The 21,602-nt window shown below is 42.6% G+C and overlaps 1 protein-coding gene across 2 annotated transcripts in view; it reads left to right on the top strand.

Annotated features, from left to right (window-relative positions):
* The window catches only part of EPHA6 (EPH receptor A6), a 785,056-nt gene that overhangs the window by 151,124 nt on the left and 612,330 nt on the right, over positions 1-21,602 (top strand). For both annotated transcript variants that reach the window (XM_054973550.1, XM_054973551.1), the window contains exon 3: positions 19,880-20,543. In XM_054973550.1, coding sequence (XP_054829525.1) covers positions 19,880-20,543 — 664 coding nt within the window. The remainder of the gene's footprint in view (positions 1-19,879; positions 20,544-21,602) is intronic.

The raw sequence follows: 21,602 nt of genomic DNA, 5'->3' as shown, positions 1-21,602 counted from the left end.
TCAGTTAAGGTGGAGGATGGGCATCGCAACCAACTCTGCTCTTAATACCTGCTGAGTTAAAGCAGGGGGGGCATTGTCCACTCCTGATCCCAGTTGGGTGAAAGATGGTGGGCATTGTCATCTGATCTGCTCCTGATCCAAGCTGGTTTAAGGTGGGGGTGGGCATTGCCACTTGCTTTGCTCCTAATACCTGCTGGGTTAAGACAGTGAGTGGGCAAAGCTACCTACTCTGCTTCTAATCCCAGCTGGGTGAAGGGGGGGGGGCATTGGCAAGTGCTCTGTTCCTAATAACAGCTGTGTTAAGGTGGGAGGGGAAATTCCACCTACTTCGCTCCTAATATCAGCTGGGTTAAGTTGAGGGTGGGCATTGCCATCTGATCTGCTATAATAAGAGCTGGGTTAAGGCAGGTGGCAGGCATTGCCACCTGCTCTGCTCCTTATCCCAGCTGGGTTATGGCAGGGGGTGGGCATTGCCACCTACTCTGCTCATAACACCAGCTGGGTTAAGATGGATGTGGGCATTGCCATCTGCTCCACTCCTATTACCAGCTGGGTTAAGGTGGGGGGGGGGGTTGGCATTGCCAACTGCTCTGCTCCTAATACCAGCTGAGTTAAGGTGGGGGGCGGGAATTGCCAACTGCTCTGCTCCTGGTCTCAACTGGTTCAAAGGGGGTGGGCATTGTCACCTCCAGCACTGCTGAAGATACCCGCTGGGTTAAGGTGAGGGTAAGGCATTGCCACCTGCTCCACTCCTAATACCAGGTGTTATCGTGGGGGTGGGCATTGCCACCTGCTTTGCTCCTAATACCTGCTGGGTTAAGGTGGGGGTGGGCATTGCCACTTGCTTTGCTCCTAATACCTGCTGGGTTAAGGCTATGTGTGGGCAAAGCCACTTGCTCTGCTTCTAATCCCAGCTGGGTGAAGGGGGGTGGGCATTGCCAAGTGCTCTGCTCCTAATACCAGCTAGGTTAAGGTTGGGGGTGGGCACTGCCACCTGCTCTGCTCCTAATACCAGCTGGGTGAAGGCAGGGGGTGTGTATTGCCACCTGCTGTACTTCTAATATCAGTTGGGTTAAGTTGGGTGGTGGGCATTGCCACCTGCTTGACTCCTAATACCAGTGGGTAAAGGTGGGAGGTGGGCATTGCCACCTGCTCCCATCCTGCTCCCAGCCTGAGCTTCCCACCATGGCATGTTTTCTGGAGGGATGTGGTGCCTTGCCTAGGCTTCCCTCCATGGCACCGCCCTCTGGTGGTACACCAGGGTATAAAGTGAGTTGTCTGAAATACGCTTACTCAATTATATAGTAAGATAAGCTTTCAAGTGCCACAGCTCTCTGCGTCAGATGCATGATGCTGGTTAGTCTTAAAGGTGTTACTGGACTCTGCTATTTTGCTACTGCAGATTAATATGGCTAACTCCTTTGGATCTTTGTGGAAAGTGAGTTCCTAGCCACACACATCTCAAACACCTTGTGGATTGTACCCAACATGTACAAAGTACCATTAAGATGTAATCTTGCAATCCAGAAAAACTGATTTATACTATACATTATTTCAAGGAAACCGAAGTGGAATTTTTGGACTTGCAATGTTATTTTAACTCTATGTGGTACATAACTGAGAAATAATACCCAACATAATATTACACCAACGTCATCTTTTTAGTTAGTGTACCATAGACAGGAAGTAGATAGTCTGCACTGTCATAAACTGAACGTGCCTGCATAAACTAAACTATAGGATCTCAAATTCAGGATACAGCAAGTGCTGCATAAATTGTATATGTATGTGTATGTAACATACCCATTAATTCATCCTATTGTCAAAAGAAGGCTGCTCATTCTGCAATATCTGGACACATTTCAAAAGCACTAAAGCAGACATGTTGAAGTTATCAACAGCCAACCTTCAAGGAATCCAATCTAAGAGAGGCTTCGATCATAACTGAGTTTTCTACTCAAGGCTGGTTTCCCACTCCACCTCCCATGTTGTTCCTGGGTCTCCACCAGCTCAAAAGTAGGGTTTCGAGAGAGGACACATGGCAGGCTACAGCAAAAAAATGGAAATTGGAAAGCTCTGGTCCATGAGCACTCTTGTGCTCACATAGCCTAGCATATCTGCCCTGAGCCTGCTTGCGAGGAGGGCGGAATATAAATACGATAAAATAAATAAATAAATAAATTTAAGCCAATATGTTTCATTTCTTTTCCACACTAGGCAGGCATATTACTAGCCTCTTCAAAATGTGCCTTTGGACTTTGATAGTCAATCCTGAAATATTTTGCATTTTGCTATGATGAATATTTGCATGAATCATACTGAGATTTTTTAAAAAATAAAACTGCAGACTACTGGTCTGCTGCAGCAGAACATGAAGATTTAGGAATAGTACCAGCTACATCAGTAATTCCTATGTTGGCTCATTTGGGCTCCATGGTGCCTGACAATATACTTCTTAATGATCAATTGCTTTTTTAGTTTGGGATATAAAACAAAACTGTCTTGAATAGAGCAGCGGGGGAGGCATGCAGCTTTAGGTCACTCTCTACCAACTGATTGTATACCAAAATGCTGGGCTGATTCAAAGTAGCTGTATCAAAAGCTGTTTCACTGCCAAGTGTCCTTATCCTTGGCCATGCATATAATTATGGGTGACTTCAACTTCCCTGATGTGTGCTCAGCAAAGCGACAAGAATCACACAACTTCCTGACCTGCCTGGCCAATAACTTCCTTTTTCAAATGGTGGAGGAAGCTACAAGGGGCTTGGCCATACTAGACTTAATATTAACCAACAGGGAAGAATTGGTAGATGGGGTGAAGGTGGTGGTGACCTTAGGGGAAGTGACCATGTCCTCATTGAATTCCAGTTGCTGTGGGGGGCCAAGGAAGTTCGTAGCCAGACTCGTAGGCTAGATTTTCTAGGGCCAACTTCAATGAACTTAGAGGCTTGATGAGAGTCATTCTGTGGGGGAGTGTGCTGGAAGGGAAAGGAGCGAGTGAAGAGTGGGCTCTTCTCAAACATGAGCTTTTGCAAGCTCAAGCCCTCACTATTCCAGCAAGACGGAAACATGATAAGGGCTCCAAGAAACCAATGTGGATGAACAGAGAGCTCCAGAATAATCTAAGGGAGAAAAAGGAAATGTTCAGGAAATTGAAGAAGGACAGACCTCTAAAGAGGAATATATGAGGGTTACTAGGTACTGCAGATCAGACATCAGAGAAGCCCAAGCTCAGTATGAGCTGAGTCTGGCCAGGGGGGCTTGCTACAATAAGAAAAACTTCTACAGATATGCGAGAAGCAAACACAGGGTGAAAGAGGCAATTGGACCACTATTGGGAGTGGAAGGAGAAACCCTGATGGAGGACAGAGAAAAAGCAGACAGGCTTAATGACTTTTTTGCCTCTGTTTTCTCCCTGAAGAACTTGAGCCCATCTAGAGATGATAGTAGACATGACAGGACACCTCAGTGGCTAGTTGACATTGACAGAGAGGTTGTGGAGAGGCACCTGGCTGCACTGGATGAATACAAATCCCCTGGGCTGGATGGCATGCACCCAACAGTGCTGAAAGAACTTTCTAGAGAACTTGCAGAGCCTCTGTCCATCATCTTCAAGACCTCCTGGAGGACTGGGGATGTGCCACAAGATTGGAGAAGAGCTAATGTTATCCCGATCTTTAAGAAAGGGAAGAAGGATTACCCAGGAAACTACAGGCCAGCCAGTCTGACTTCTGTTGCTGGGAAGATATTAGAGCAGATTTTAAAGGGATCAATCTGTAAGCATCTGAAGAACTGCTTAGTGATCTAGGGAAGTCAACATGGTTTTGTCCCCAACAGATCTTGTCAGACCAACCTGGTTTCCTTCTTTGATTGAGTGACAGGCTTACTGGATCATGGAAACTCTGTTGACGTGATTTACCTGGATTTCAGTAAAGCTTTTGATAAAGTTCCCCATGACATTCTAATGAGTAAACCGGAAGACAATGGACTAGACTATGGGACAGTTCGGTGAACAGGGAACTGGTTAGAGGACTGGACCCAAAGAGTAATGGTCAATGGCGTTTCATCAGATTGGAGGGAGGTGTCCAGTGAGGTGCCACAGGGCTTGGTTTTGGGCCCAGTACTTTTCAATATTTTTGTCAATGATCTGGATGAAGGGGTAAACAAGCTACTCATTAAATTTGCTGATGATACCTGTTATATCGTGGCAAGTTGAGAATTTGGTGATGTTCCCTTATTGAACTTTTCCCTTATTGAACTGATAAGTATTTTTCCCCTGATCCTTTTAGGCCGAAAAGCCTGTGTAGTAGTTTTGGTTTCATTTTCCCTTCATGATTGTGGGCTGTTTGTTCTCTACCCAGCAGAGGCCAGGGAAGGCCCTGCTTTTGTTCAATAAAACTTTCAAACCTTTAGACATGGTACTCTGATGGAATTATTACACTGGCAACGCGGATAAAGCTACAGTGACCATGGCAACGTATGGTGTGATGCCGGAGTTTGATGGAGTCAGTGACTGGTCTGAGTATGTGGAGAGGCTAGAACACTATTTTCTGGCAAACAAGATTGAAGATGCAGTCCAGCAGCGATCTATCTTTTTGACTGTTTGTGGGCAAAAGACCTATTCCCTGCTGAGGAAGTTGCTGGCCTCTCAAAAGCCAGGTGAGAAAACTTTAAAAGAATTATGCAGTTTGGTACAGCAGCATGTAAGCCCACAGCCTTCACCAGTGGTACAGTCCCTTCGGTTCCATAGTCACCAACAGAATCCTGGTGAAACAATTGCTGACTTTGTAGCAGAACTGCGTCTTCTGGCAGAATTCTATGAGTTTGGAGATGCCCTTGATTGTATGCTACATGATCATCTTGTGGCAGGAGTATGTGATCGGACCATACAACTAGGCCTCTTAGAGAAAAAAAGACCTTGATTTTAAGGCAGCAGTGGACATTGCTTTGGCCATGGAAATGGCAGCCCACCAAGCCCAGGAGTTACAGAAGGATGGAAAGGAGGATACAGCCGGTCTGCATCGAGTGGCTGCACGCGGCTCCAAACTTTTGCCAAAATCATGACTTCACTTCCCAGCTAGGGGCCAGCACCAGGAAGTTTCTACACCAAACACTGCAGAGCGCTCTTTTTGTTATGGTGCCCTAAATAACCCTGACCATTGTAAGTTTCGGGACACAATTTGCTGGCACTGCCATCGCAGAGGGCATTTGGCACGTTGCTGCACCACTCAGCTGCAGCCCCATAGCCTACCAAGGCGACAGAATTTTCAACAGAGGACTGCCAACCATGTGGAACTATGCCAAGAGGAAGGTGAGGAAGACAATGATGGAATTTATGCTGTGTATACCTTGGGGGCTGATCGCTCACCACCAATGCGGGTCCAAATAACCATTGCAGGTCATACTCTGGACATGGAAGTGGACACTGGGGCAGCATTCTCCATAATTGGGCAGGATGCCTTTGCTAGCTTATGGGCGTCAGCCACTCCACCACCTTTACAACAATGGGAGTGAGGCTCCAAACATATACAGGAGAGGCTATTCCACTGGCTGGCAAGGTGCTTCTGCCAGTGATGTACAAGGGACAGCATAAGGATTTGTTTTTGTGGGTGGTACAAGGTATAGGTCCAACTTTGATGGGACAGAATTGGCTTTGGGAAATGAAACTGGATTGGCAGAATATTGTTTTGTTTCTGTCACATTCATTGGAGTATGTGTTGGAGCAGGCTAAAGACATTTTTACTCCAGAGCTGGGAACCCTGACAGGGAGGACAGCAAAGATTCATGTGGACCCAAATGCACAGCCTCTTTTTTTCAGGCCCCGCTCTGTGCCATATGGTTTGCGTAGTAAGGTGGACATAGAACTCCAACGTCTACAGAAGGAAGGTATCCTGGAACCTGTCCAGTTTTCTCACTGGGCCACCCCAATTGTGCCAGTGGTTAAGGCAGATGGATCTGTGAGAATTTGTGGGGATTATAAAGTCACTGTCAACAAGGTTGTTAGGCTGAATCCCTATCCACTACCTTGCAGTGAAGATTTATTTGCATCCTTGGCTGGGGGGACTGTGTTTTCCAAGTTTGATCTCAGTCATGCTTATCAGCAGCTACTTCTCGATGATGAATCCAAAGAACTGCTAATGATCAACACTCATCGAGGGCTATTTAGGTACACTCGCCTCCCTTTCAGCATTTCCTCTGCTCCTGGGATTTTTCAAAGGGCCATGGAGGGAGTGTTACAGGGGATTCCCAATGTTTTGGTTTATTTGGATGATATAGTGATCTCTGGGGTAGATCAGGAAGCCCATTTAGATACGCTGCATGTAGTTTTGCAAAGGCTCAGAAACGTGGGACTTAAACTACATAGAAGTAAGTGTTCTTTTATGGTCTCCTCTGTACAGTACTTGGGGCATATTATTGATGCAGAAGGCCTCCACCCAGTCAGTGATAAGGTACAGGCCATTGTAGAGGCCCCCAAACCAACATCTGTTTCAGAGCTGAAAGCATTTTGGGGCCTTTAAAACTATTATCATAGATTTTTGCCCAACTTGTCCACAGTATTGGCCCCGTTGCATGAGTTGTTAAAGAAGAATGTTCCATGGAAGTGGGCAAGGGCTCAAGATATAGCATTTCTAACGTCAAAGACTTTATTACAATCCTCCAGAGTTCTAACACATTTTGACCCTAGATTACCCATCGTGTTGGCTTGTGATGCTTCCCAGTATGGCATAGGGGCAGTTTTGTCCCATGTATACCCAGATGGCACAGAGAGACTGATTGGATTTGCATCCCGCACCATGTCTCCAGCAGAAAAAAATTATTCTCAGCTCGACAAAGGGGCTTTAGGAGTGGTTTTTGGAGTCAAAAAGTTCCACCACTATTTGTATGGCCGGGCGTTCACCATCCTTACAGATCATAAACCATTACTCACACTTTTGGGTGAACACAAACCAATCCCTGCCATGGCCTCCAGCAGGATGCAGCGGTGGGCTCTAACCTTATCGGGCTACTAGTATGAGATTCGATTTCGGCAGGGTGGACAACATTCTAATGCTGATGCATGCAGTAGGCTTCCTTTACCTGATTTCCCGACACTGGTACCAGACCCAGGAGATATGATCCTGCTTGTGGATTTGCTCAGTGGCACGCCTGTGATGGCAGAGCACATCAGCCATGAAACACATAGAGATGTGCAGTTGGCACCTATTGTGGATTGGGTGCAGCATGGGTGGCCTACCCACGTCCAGGAGGAGTTCATGCAGCCATTTTTTCGAAGACAATTGGAACTAGGATTTCATGCTGGATGCCTCATGTGGGGGAGCAGGGTGGTAGTTCCCCATAAACTTAGAGGACAAGTTTTTAACCAACTTCATGACACACACCCTGGTATTTCCAGAATGAAAGGAGTGGCCTGTGGGTTGGTTTGGTGGCCTGGCCTGGATTGGGACATTGAGCATTTGGTGGCATCCTGTGCTCAGTGTCAGGACAGTCATCCAGCACCCCCAGCTGCACCGATCCACCCTTGGGAATGGCCAACTCAACCCTGGGCTAGACTACATGTTGACTTTGCAGGCCCAATTAGGGGCAAAATGCTGATGGTAGTGGTGGATGCCCATACTAAATGGTTGGAGGTACGAGTAATGTCTTCCATCACGGCTGAGGCCATAGTGGGACAGCTGAGACAAATATTTGCCACTTTTGGCTTGCAGGAAATCTTGGTCACTGACAATGCCCCGACTTTTACAGGGGCCACATTCAGGAAGTTTATGGAACGCAATTGCATTCGGCATATCCACACTGCCCCCTATCATCCCTCTTCTAATGGATTGGCAGAACGGGCTGTGCAGTCAGTGAAATTGGGATTACAACGCATGGGGCAGCTACCATTAGAAACTCATCTTGCCAGATTCCTCTGGCGGTACTGAGTAACTCCCCACACCACAACTGGGGTCTCCCCTGCAGAGCTTATGTTTGGTCAGTCCCTCCGCTCACAGGGCCAAGTGGCTATGCATCATGGACGGCCCCCTTGACCTTTCCCCATGCTTTTCAGCTGGGGGACCATGTTTGGGTATTGGCTTTTGGGGAGTGGGAGATGATGGGGGTCAGGAGTAATAAGGGGGCAAACAGGGCCAGTATCTTTTCAGGTAGAGCTGTCTTCAGGACAGATAATTAAAAGATACCTGGATCAGATCTGCAGGATGTCATCACAGCATCAGGAACACCAGGGGATGGCAGTAGCAATACAGGATGGGCCAACATTGAGGGGCGGTGGGGAGGTCTCAGATGTAACAGGGGAAGGGGACAATTCCACCACAGGGGATTATCAACAATCACCAGCAGTTGCAGAAGAACCTCAAACATCAGGAGTGACTGAGGCTCAGCCCCTCTCCAAGGTGATAGAGGTCAAAAACTGCCACAGACAAACTCTGAGATGGCTGGCCCCAGGAGGTCCGGGAGATTACGAAGAAAACCAGATAGATTAACATTCTAGATTGAGTCTTAAAGGAAGAAGGGTGTTATATTGTGGCAAGTTGTGAATTTGGTGATGTTCCCTTATTGAACTGTTTTCCCTTATTAAACTGTTTAGTATTTTTCCCCTGATCTCTTTAGGCCAAAAAGCCTGTGTAGTAGTTTTGGTTTCATTTTCCCTTCATGATTGTGGGCTGTTTGTTCTCTACCCAGCAGAGGCCAGGCTTTTGTTCAATAAAACTTTCAAACCTTTAGACATGGTGTGCTGATGGAATTATTACAATACCAAATTGGGAGGAGTGACAAACACCCAAGAAGATAGAGTTAAAATTCAATAAGACGGTTGTGAACAGGATGGGCAGTTGTGAACAGCATGCAATTCAACATAGATAAGTGCACAGTATTACATCTGGGCCACAAAAAAGTGAAGCACAAATACTGGATGGGGGATACATTTCTGGGCAGTAGTATATGTGAAAGAGATCTGCGGGTAAGAGTGGACTGTAAACTAGATATGAGCAGTCAGTGTGATGCGGTGGCAAAAAAGGCAAACTCAGTCTTGGGTTGTATCAAAAGGGCCATTGCATCGAAATTGCAGGAGGTCATAGTCCCTCTCTATACTGCCTTGGTCAGGCCGCACCTGGAGTACTGTTTGTAGTTCTGGAGGCCTCACTTCAAAAAGGATGCGGACAAAATCGAGCGGGTGCAGAAGAGAGCAACATAGATGATCAGGGGTCTGGAGACTGAGCTCTATGAGGAAAGGCTGAGGGCCTTGGGAATGTTTAGTTTAGAGAAGGGGAGGTTGAGGGGGGACACGATTGCTCTCTTTAAATATTTGAAAGGCTGTCATATGGAGGAGGGCAAGGAGCTGTTCCAGTTGGCAGCAGAGGATAGGACTAGAAGCAATGGGCTGAAATTACATGCAGAAAGGTACCGGGGGAATATTAGGAAAAACTTTTTCACGGTCAGAGTAGGTCAAATGTGGAATCAGCTGCCTAGGGAGGTGGTAGTGAGCTCCCCTTCACTGGCAGTTTTCAAGAAAAGGCTGGATGAATATTTTTCAGGGATGCTTTAGGCTCATCCTACATTGTATAGGGGGTTGGACTAGAAGGTCTGTATGGCCACTTCCAACTCCGTGCTTCTGTGATAGACATTTTTAAATGTCTTTGGGCATGGTAATTTCCCCCTGTGGTGATGCAGGAACCAAATCCTCCACTTTCCTTGGAATCTGATAACAAAGTGCACATCTTCTCCAAAGAACAGATGTTATCTTGGCCTTATCTGTCTCCTTAAAGCATGAAGTGTTTTATAACAGCCCAGATGATATTACCGTTGTGTCTTCAGGAACCTATGCAAAAGCGGCAGCTAACACAATCAGCCAAAACTTGCTTTGGAACTTCCAACTTTCTGTGAAACCTCTCAGTATTTTTGTGATTGGCAACAACCATGGCAGCATTTTGTGATTGGCCCTGCCCCCATAACAACAATTTCTTGCTGTGTTGCTATTGTTTTTCAAAATTTCTAAAGTGTCCAAAAGCTCAACAAAGTTGGGGACTCAAGAGCTACATTAATTCCTGCACAAAGCCATACATTGCGGTATTAGTATTCTGTTAGTTTGTGGTGTGCTGTAGGAGACATTAAAGATTTAGAAGCCATAATAAAATCCAAAAAACAGATGAATCATGATCTCTGAAGACCCTGTATTACTCTGGAAAGAAAGTGCACTGCAGGACAAGAACTGAATTAATGTTTAGATATTTGTAGCTGGAACCTGAGTCACACTTCTTTGGGATATAATGCATGCAGAGACATTTTAAGTAAGTTGTTCCTCTGGGGATCAAACTGTTTTCCATTTTCATATGCTTGATGATGACTGTACTTTTAGATTCTTTTTATTCCATATTGGCAAAGTATCTAATTCTAGATAACATAACTAAAAAAAAAATCAAAGAGGAGCAAAACCAAAATGTTGATGCTCTTGTTCAAAATATATGTTGGGAAAGTGACAGATTTTATTTTATAAATTTTAGAACCTGCAAAATTTACAGGTTCATATCAGGAGAGGCTGTCCTTCAAAATGTGGATCCCAGGTCACAAAGGGCTTTAATCAACATCTTACATTGAACCTAGAAACAAACAAAGCAAAATAGATATCACAAATGGGGAAGCCGCAAGGATTTGTGGGGTCATCTCACCCCTCACCCCTTTTCATTTCCGCTTCCCTGAAAACCTCTAAAGTTTCTGCCCTTTTCCTGCTTCCTTCTCTCCTTCCCACCCACTAAACAACCTATCATTACCTTTCTCCCTGTCTTCGGCTTTCCCTCTCCCCCAACCCCAGCAGCCTCTATGCTTGAGTTATGTGGTGTTAGCCACTGGGCTGGGTCCAGTTGCACAGTGCTGGCTACACAGTTGATCTCAGGTACATGCTGTTAAGCCAAGTTACACAGAGGACTCGTGTTGGTTACTTCACACTCCCCTGTATCCCTCTTCCCACATGCTTTCCTTCCTCCTGGCAATTCCCACACCCTCATGTTTCCCTGCTTCCATCTCTCCTTCCCACCCACTCACTTCATTTATACCCCATCTTTCTCTACAATGTGTGCCCAGCTTACATAATTCTCTTCCACTATATTTTCATACAAGCGTATGAAGCTAAAGATTGTGTGACTGCCTCAGGCTCACCCAGCAAGGTTTCATGGCAGAGTGGAGATTTGAACCTTGGTATCCATAGCCTAGCCTGAAATTCTAACCAATAGCCACACTAGAGTTGCCAGGCCAAAGTGGGAGTGCAAGGGGCTGGGAGCAAGGGGCAGCAGGGTACTCACTGCTCATGTGCACACTTTGTACACATGGTCCACACTCACCCATCCTGCTGAACTGGCTTCATTGTGCCAAGCATTTCCTCCCTTGTGCTGGAAAATGACATTGTTTTTCAGCACGAGGGAAGAAACACTGGACACACTGAAGCCAGTTCAGTGGGATGGTTCATGTTCCCCCTCCCGCTGCCTCTCCTTTACCAGCCAGGTGAATGGGGCAGGGGCTTCAGGTGGGGTTGAGAGTTTAACCACCTCCAGCAGGGGGATAGCAAGCCTAAACCACAGTGTGGTGGCTGCTGTTACATAGTAATGAACAGCTGGGCCTGGGTGAGTCATGATATCAAGTATGGTGGTTGCTGTCAGGCCTGGCCATGATGAGGCACCCTCCCTCCAAGGCCAAAACAGCCCTGCTCCTTTCCCTGCTTCTTACTGACAGAAACCAAGGCTTCAACTGGCAGGATTATTGTGGTTGCCTAGCAGCCCCCACAATGGCCGCTGCAAAGGGCACCTGTTCCTTAAAGGTATAGGTGCTGCTCCTATTATTTTGTTTTATAAAGGTTTTTTTTAAGATTTCAGTTTTCTTTCTGCAAACCTAGGGCTCTTCTTAGGTTTGTAGAAAGATAAGTATTGTCTAGTTATGGCTTCAGTTTCTGGATTTAGGTATCCACAGAGTTTATCATACTGAGAATTAGATACACTGAATGATACAAGATCCCGCCAGCTTGTCTGTCTGTCTGTCTCCTCTTTGTATGCTGGGAGCAGGAATGTGTAGCCAACCATCGGAGGTTTTTGTATATATATGATTTTAATTGCTGAATTTTATTGTAAATTTTGTTATGCAATTGTATTTTATGACTGTTGTACCCCATCCTGAGCCCACTTGTGGGGAGGGTGGGTTAAACACCGAATAAACTAAACTAAACTAAACTATATTAAAATCTAAAACAACATGTAAAATACCCATTTTGAAAGTCCCACTCTTTCAAACATTAGTGTCCCATAAGTGTCTGAAATAGCTTATGTCGTTTTAGGTTGAAGAGAAGATACTTAACAATTGAGAAAATTTCATATAGGAGCTATGTTTTTGGTTTGAGCACTGCAAATATTGGTTTCAGTTGTCGCAACCAATTTCAGTGGTTGAAATTAAATCTCTTGTCTGTTCCCCCCACCCCCCAGGGTGCGGTAGCAGTGACAGGATACTATCACACATTAAAAGATTAGTTCCAGCATTAGATTGTTTTCTTTTTCTATGTGTCTTTTGGACCTTAATTCTTGCCCTTAGTGCACCAAAAGGTACCTGAATATGATAAATCCTCCTTCCGTTTAATGAAATTAATCATCATTTAAATGCAGAATCCTCACTTTCCTCCCAATGAAAGGAGATTTATACTATTAACTACATGGCTAGAAGCAACATTCAAAGCTCTAATTTTGAACTTCAAACCAGGGTTTTGATTCAAAGTGAATATTTAAATGGTTTCATGGAAACTATCATATTTAGGAAGATGATAGTTTAACCATTTTTCTTTTTGAGAAGAAAGAAGTACTTTGTGGCTTTGGGCTTTAAAAATAATTCCCTGCAGCCAGACAATGCACTGTGGTTCAGCTGTTCAGTTCCAAATTATTATGACTATCCTTGCTTTTCTGTTCTAATTTTTAGCCCCAGAAAAAAAAATTAATCAAGCTTTTGGTACAACTACATGACTGTCACATATTTTTTAATCACTTTCCCCATTAAGAGTAGAATCCTTCATTATAATTTCTTGGATGTCCTACTGAATTTGATGGGAACTAGCCTTTTTAGGATTAAATGGTAAGGCTAGCCCAAACCTAATCAATAAAGAGTAATTCCGTTGCACTTTGGGGTTCAACATATTGTGCATAGCAGCCTTATAGCCTAATCTAAGATGTGTTTTTTGGAAGTAAATCCGGGAAGGGGGGACGACTGGAAATTTCAATCTAGCATTGTCAATTGAGAGAAAAAAAGTTTCATGTTCATATTGTTTACAGTCATGCATTGTTCTCTTCTATTGTCCTGGGATCTGTCAAGTGGCACTAATGCCATACTGATAGTTGACTAATGTAGACTGTAATATGTCTGGGATGGTCACTCAGAGGTTGTCCCACTCTCATTCATGTCTAATCCCTGATGTTGAACAATTGTAGAGTCTTGTTCAAGGCCACACTACACTGGTCATGGTGTTTTATGCTATGTGAGTATTTCATCCCAATGGGACAACAGAGTAGCAGTCCATTCCACAGCTGGTCTCAGAATCGACTTTGTTTATGAAGAAGACTGAAATTCTTCAGCAAACAAAACTAAATCCTTGAATAAAATCTGTGTATCTCTTTTAAATGCTGTATTAAAAAATAAATTATAAGAGTTTTGATTAAATGGAGTCAATGGCTGTTTCACTTATTTAGTCAACAGCAGCATTTTTAGAATGGTAACATATGACATTTATAAACAATGACCTACTTAGAATCAAAGAGCTTGAATGAATATCAATGGACCAGTAAGCAACTACCTGCACTGATATAACCACAACAAAATGATCCATCAAAGAACACTTCCCGTTGTTTCTCCAAAAATCTTTCACATAGGAGTTTTGTAGGTCACTACTTCATTTATTGCTTTTGTATGCAGGAACCTATCCAGAAACAAACCATAGGTGAAGAGCATCACTTTTGAATGCTCTGCTGGAAATAGGGGATTAGAAAGAGTCATCAGATACCTGGAAGATTCGTGTACAGTAGCACCTTGAAGACCAAGGTGTCAGGGTATAAGCTTTCAAGAGTCAAAGCTCTCTTCATCAGAAAACTGAGTTTTCCAGGACATAGGTGTGTTACATACAGGCAACAAAATGAAAACAAGTTCTGATCAAAATAGTAAATGATCCATTCAAAGTGGATATAAACTAGAGATGGGCACAAACAAAAACAACCCCGACCATGATGTTTGTTATTTGTTGCCATCCAGGGACTCACGAACAACCACGAACATGGCCCTGTTCACGAACATGTTCGTGGTTGGCTGTTTGTGGGGGACAGCAGGCTCTCCTCCAGCCATCATCTAAGTCAAGATCCCTACTGCACCACTCCCAGAAACCTGACCTGAGCAGGCACCAGGAAAGGTACCAATAATAAATAATAGCTTGGCCCCAGAGCCTGGCAGCAGCCCTGGAACTTGAAGGGGTAGATCCCTACCACACCACATACAAAGAAAATTCAAGCTCCAATGCGCTCTCTCTATCAAAATGCCAACAGCAATTGTCTCTCCCTCTCCACTGTCTGCAAAATCAGAGCTGGGAGCCCCCGTCCCCCCTGGTCTTTGCTCCCTTGTAACAAATTTGGAGCTCCACGCTTGAAAGGAAGACCTGCCTATCAAGATAAATTGGGCTTAGATTGGGGTTTCCAGGGCAACAGCAGGAGTTCAGACAATCCCTGCCTACGTTGCCAAGGGAATTGATTGCAGGTGCCAGACTGTCTGGCTTGACAAACAGAAACGAACAGCAATGAATGAGGCTTGCAATGACCACCTGTTCATTTAGAATGGGACCTCACGAACAGCTTGTTTGCAAACAGCAGATTGGGCTGTTTATGGGGGGGGGGGGTTGTTCGTATTGCTGTTCGTGCCCATCTCCAATTTAGACCAGTCTCAGCTGACAAAGTAAATTCCATGAACAGTAAATATATAAGTCTGTAAGGAGAGATAATTACCTTTTTGTAGTGAACTAACCATCCCCACATCTCAAAGCCATGTAAAATCTGCATATTTATTCCAACTCAGCAATTTTTTGTTGGAGTCTTTCTTGAAAACTTTCCTGCTGAAATGCTTCAACCTTTAAGTCTATTACTGAATGTCCAAGGAGGTTGTGTGCTGCAATTCTGTTGTTTGTTGCTGCTCTGAGTGGAATAGAATTGCAAATATATTTTCAGTGACCTTTATAATGGTCTTTTAAATATTTGAACTTAGTTTTGCCCTCCTTTATATCTTCTTTCTTTCTTTTGGGTTTGTGTTCATCCATCTTAACCCATTGATTATATTAAAGAAGCCCTAGAAGATTCTATTACCTCATTTGGTTGCTAATAGTTTTGTGAAATGATCTCAGTAAATCTAAATTGAACAGTATGTAACTGTATTCATGTGGCTTATCTTTCTCTTCACTTAATTTTTTAACAACTAAAAATTTTCCATACAAATTTGTCCTCTATGTATATGTGCCATAAAACAATAAGAAATTGTTATGTTGGATCTCAAAAAAATCAATGAAAATACATCAAATAAAAATCAATAAACGTAGCCAACCTTTTTTTCTACAGATCATTATACTAAGTACATATTTTTCACTGCCTTAAGACTGAACCTGTCCATTATTTTTGTGAACGAAATAACATATTTTTGTGCTTCCTTGTATATTTAAATACATTAGGGAGGCAAGTTATAAGAGTATGATTTGGCTTTTGTGAAATAAATAGTATGTTTCAGACAGCACTGAAGAAATAGAAATAAGTAGATGCACTTTTAATAACTGTAAACTACTAATAGTAAAAAGCACACAATTACCATAAACATGAACATATAATTTAAGGAACTACTAATTTTGAGACTGTTAGCAAGTGGGCAAAGTTATATAAACCATCTACATTTCTAGCTATTTCACAAACTTAATTTTGTTGCCTAGCGAGAATGCAAATATAAATTCAAACAACTTGTCATCCATTTTCTTCAGAATGTTTCTATTGCAAATATGAAAAGCTGTAAAAAATAATAATAGATAGTACGATGTTTTATGGCAGTACAGAGAAGAACTCTAGTGGTTTGGGTGGTATTTATGAACAAATATTCAGTTTTGTGATATATCAAGCAATATACAGACAGAATGCCACACATCAAATGTATATTAGAATACCTGCATACGTAGTTCTTCCTAGGTACAATAGTATACACATTTGGAACTTGTGTTTCGTTATGAGTGGTTAGCTGTTATCATCAGTGAATATGTGCATAATTGGGTTTTGTCCATTATTGACTGATAGGTAGTATGTTTGCTTATAGATTGACTTCATGGCTTCTTGTCTAGTCATTCTAATACACCTGGAGTTGTTCTAATTCAAGTTTTACTTGTGGATCACTCTCTCAGTCTGCCCACATTCCAATGTCATGACAAATCTCTGTTGGCCCATGATAGGCATGAACACAGCTTTTTTCACACTCACACACTCTCACCCACCTACTCTCCTTGCATGCCAAGAACAATTGAAAGCTGCCAGCCAATTAGCACACTGCATAGCTCGTTTCTGCTGGAAACAAGAACTGGTTGTCTCCTGAGCTCACTTTTGTAAGGAAGGATTTGTGTTTGGTTAAAATGGGAAGTTTACAGATCCACAGCAGGTTTACCACTCCAACAACTTCTATATATGCTATGTATGCTAAGAAGCAAGTATATTACTGGCAATAGCTAATGAATATCAGAAATATCTCTAAATTTGTTACAAGTATTTTTCAGAAAGATAATCCATTACTTATTTTTTAGTTCTAAATTAATTTACTTGAGTGAAAGGTGTGTCCATTTAAAATAAGACTAAGATTATTCATACGAATTATGCCTGTAGTGGAGACTAGTCCATGAGGGGTGGGGGTTAGAAGGACCACACACACTGTGCTGAGGAGCATCATGCCACAACTTTATTGATTACAGGTTCCTCAGGACTTGGTGCAACATAAACTGAGGACAATGGGTGCAGCTGACAGCCCAACCGCTGTCAGCAACTTGCCCAACCAGCCTGTTGGGGTAACTGAGAGAAGAGGGCTGGTATTAGAGCTGAGGTGGTGGAAACCACTATTCCTACTCATCACCATCCTCCAGGAGGTGTGGTCAGCTCCAAAGCTCCTTCAGTGCCCCCAGGCCTCCAAGGAGACCCCCCCCCCTTTTAGGGTCATGCAGGGAATCCATTGTACTATGTTCCTCAACCAATGTAAACATCAGTAGCCAGTTGTGACATTTTATGCTCTCATTAACAGTACAATCAGGAAGGCAAAAACCACAGGACCAATTAGACAATAATAGCAATGGGTAAAATTCCTTCCCACTCCTGTTAACCAGCAACCCCTCTGCAAGCAGCAAAGGAGAGGGAGCCACAACAGAAATAATGTTCAAAAATATGGATTAGGAAGATAGAGCTTTTCTGGGAAAGAGCTCTTGAATGCAGAACATCATGCAGCTCCTTCCATTTCAACATTAGTCATGAACCATATTGAAAAATGCAACTCTCATGTCCCTAAGAACGTAAGAAAAGCCCTGCTGTAGACCAGTTGTCCATTTAGTCCAGCATCCTGTCTCATACAGTGGCCAATCAGATACTGTGGAAGGCCAACAGCAGGGCATACAATTGAGGTGTTCCTCTGATGTTGCCTTCTGACAGTAGTATTCAAAGGTTTACTGCCTCCAAAAGTGGAGGTTCCCCTTAGTCACCTAGTAACTAGTGATAGGCCTATCCTCCATGAATCTATCTAATCCCCTTTAAAAGCCATCTATGTCTGTCCATCACTACATTCCATAGAAGCAAATTCCACATTTTAATAACTCATTGGGTAAAGAAATGTTTCCCTGTATCTGTCCTGAATCTGCTGCCCATCAACTTCATTGGATACCTTCCTGTTCTAGTATTTTGGAAGAGGGAGAAAACATATTCTCTGTGTACTCTCGCTACCCCGTGAATAATTTTATAAACTTCTATCATGTCCCCACGCCAGTATTTTTAAACTGAAAAGTCCCAGACTCCTCAGTCTTACTCATAGCAAAGATGCTCCAAACGCCTAATCATCTTGGTTACTCTCTTCTTTTTCTAGCCCTACAGTGTCCTTTTTGAGAATTTTTTTTTTAAATTTGAGGCAAATGCTTGCATAGAGCAAATGTCTGAATAAAGTCCATTTAAGGTTCTTCCAGGAGCCCCGTGGCACAGAGTGGTAAGCTGCAGTACTGCAGCCCAAGCTCTGCTCACGACCTGAGTTCGATCCTGGCAGAAGCCGAGTTTGGGTAGCCGGCTCAAGGTTGACTCAGCCTTCCATCCTTCCGAGGTCAGTAAAATGAGTACCCAGTTTCCTGGGGGTAAGTGTAGATGACTGGGGAAGGCAATGACAAACCACCCTGCAAAAAGTCTACCAAGAAAATATCGTGATGCGACATCCCCCCATGGGTCAGTAATGACTCAGTGCTTGCATAGGGGACTACCTTTACCTTAAGGTTCTTCTATTGCCATTCCCCATAGGTTGGGCAATGAACTGTCCCGGCCAATGTTCTGTGCCTTACATGAATTATAAAAGGGACGGGGACAACATCATCCCTGTCCCTAAGGACCATGAATGACCTTGTTCTATCATGAAAAGTCATGATCAAAGTGCTTGCCATGATAGAGATGTGAAAAATAATCTCCCTGATGATGTGAACTATATAGTGTTACTTACCATGGATACTGTTTCCACTGTCATACCTGTGTGGTAATGTCAGAACATGTTACTGTAACGCTCTGTAGATGGGGTTGTCTTTGAAGAAGCTCCGGAAACCTTAATTAGTGCAAAATGCCACTCCAGTGGTTTTAACTGTGGCCTGCCACAGTGACTATATATCATCAGTATTATATATACAGCATGAGCTGTCTATTTGGTTTTGGTGCCAAATGAAAGTTCAAGTCCTAAATGGGCGAGAACATTCACCTCTACCCTTTATGAGTTTGTCAATGTTACTTGCCCTTTATGCATACCTATACTTCAGACGTCAACTTCTTCAGCTTTGGGGACAATCACTTCTGAACTCTTAGAGGCTGGAGTTATTCTGAAGGTCGTTTGGTGACTGCTAAAGTGATATTTTCACATAGTTCTGATTCACAGTTTTTTAAAAATGTTTTTGATTTTGATTTTATTGCTGTAGGTTTTTATCCACATTCATAGTTTTCTATTGTTGGCTTAATGCTAGTTTTATAACAGATCGTGTCTGTTCTTCTACTAGTTATTATTTTAAGGTTATTAATTGTATCTGCTTTTAAGATTTTTGTGAGCTACCATAAGTGCTTTCAATAGACAGGTGTGATAGAAATATCATAAATAAATAAATAGATTTCAGACAAAAGCTTTAATGTGTGAAACTGAGGTGGTACAACTCATAAGTACAGAACAATTTTATTAACATATATACTAACCATATTATAAAGATAATGATGTCTACTAACTGGCTCCAATTTCCAGAAAAATGCTTTAAAGATCATCAATGGATGTTCAGGTTTTAGTATAATTGTTTTATAAAGATGTGAATATTAATATACATTATCAAATCTGTCTCAGAAGTAGCCAGAGGAAAGACTGCTTTCAATACTATACTTCCTTCAAATAATAACAATCATTATTATTAGATTGTCAATAGCCTAATTAGAGTCTCTGAGGCCTTGATATTTTATTAGTTAACTTGATAAATTTCAAACTTTGGTCTTCCACAATGACAACAATTCCTAATCTATTCTAATAATTTCATTATACATTGTCCCCCATCATATGTATTTTTATGAATGACTTTTTTTCATGAAATGCATTTTTTTTCTAGTGGGATGCCATAACAGAAATGGATGAATATAATCGCCCCATCCACACTTACCAGGTATGTAATGTTATGGAACCGAACCAAAACAACTGGCTTCGTACAAATTGGATCTCTCGTGATGCAGCCCAGAAAATTTATGTGGAAATGAAGTTTACACTGAGGGACTGCAACAGCATTCCATGGGTACTGGGAACATGCAAAGAAACATTTAATCTCTACTACCTGGAATCAGATGAATCCCACGGAATTAAATTCAAACCAAATCAATACAGTAAAATTGATACTATTGCAGCTGATGAAAGTTTTACTCAGATGGATTTGGGTGACCGCATCCTTAAACTGAACACAGAAGTTCGTGAGGTGGGACCAATAAACAGGAAAGGATTTTTTCTTGCTTTTCAAGACATTGGTGCGTGCATTGCTTTGGTCTCTGTCCGTGTTTACTACAAAAAGTGCCCTTCCACTGTTCGGAACTTGGCTATGTTTCCTGATACTATTCCAAGGGTTGATTCTTCCTCTTTAGTGGAAGTACGAGGTTCCTGTGTGAAGAGTGCTGAAGAGCGAGACACTCCAAAATTATATTGTGGAGCAGATGGGGATTGGCTTGTGCCTCTAGGACGATGCATCTGTAGTGTTGGATATGAAGAAGTTGATGGTTCCTGCCATGGTAAGAGATTTGTTTTTTATTGCATTCCAAGGTAATCTTTTTGCTTTTACATAATGTCATGATTTTCAGTCTAGTTTTCATTGAGCTTCATGCCCAAACTTTCCTTAACGATTGCTCTCATTCCCTGGTTCATGGTTGAAGGCTGTTTGGGATGTATTCAGACTGGGACCATACCCAACAATGAGTAAATCATGCATTTTGTGAAAAGTTGTAGGCCTATAAGAAATTTATGAGCAACACTGAGTATGTTAGATTACTAGTTGTGAAGAACAATGGAATTGATTTTGCTGCATGGATACCAAGTAATTAAGTGGAATGTATATACCAAGTTCAGTAGAAGAGAACGGATTTACTGCTTTGTGCGTAAGGATTTTGGAATGAATACATAATATCTTAAGACAACACTTATTCTTAACACTAATATATGTTGTATTAATGGGAATATTTGCACAAAAAGATTAACAATAATTTCATGTAAAAAAGATAACAGGTTGATGCTTATGTATCAGCTAAAGTAGAAATTCATTGCAGTATATTTCTTTCATGTACTAGTGTTTCTTGTACTAGTGGCTGATGAAATTACATATAAAAATCCACTGTGTAAGTACAGAATAACTGCCATCTTTACAGACTTATACAGAAAAGTTAGAGAATTATTTATTATTAGTTCACCAGTGTATGTTATGAATGATGCCTCTTGACAAAAAATTATGTTGCTTGAAAACACTTGCCCTGTGTGGGTTGAAGTACTGACTTGGGTGAGCCAAAAGAAAATGGAAGGAAAGAATCTATCCTCATCCATCACAGCAGTTCCCAGTTCAATTGGGCTAACCTTTATTTTTAAAGACAGTCCCCACAACTTCTGTATGGCTGTGGAAATATGGAGTCAAGTCTAGGAAACTCAAACTTACTCTTTTTTTTAAAAAAAAGGTAACATCTAGTATAACCCACTGTGACTGGACAGAAAAGCATTCTAGAAACAGCATTGTAATTCTACGGCCGCTGGTTCCTCCAGGGTTTCAACTTTCAGAAGGAATTCCTCACAGAGGAGGGGGGAGG

Source organism: Eublepharis macularius, chromosome 3 (genome assembly GCF_028583425.1).
Source record: "Eublepharis macularius isolate TG4126 chromosome 3, MPM_Emac_v1.0, whole genome shotgun sequence".
In the NCBI taxonomy this organism is placed as follows: Eukaryota; Metazoa; Chordata; class Lepidosauria; order Squamata; family Eublepharidae; genus Eublepharis; species Eublepharis macularius.
This window is presented reverse-complemented; position numbering and strand designations above follow the sequence as displayed.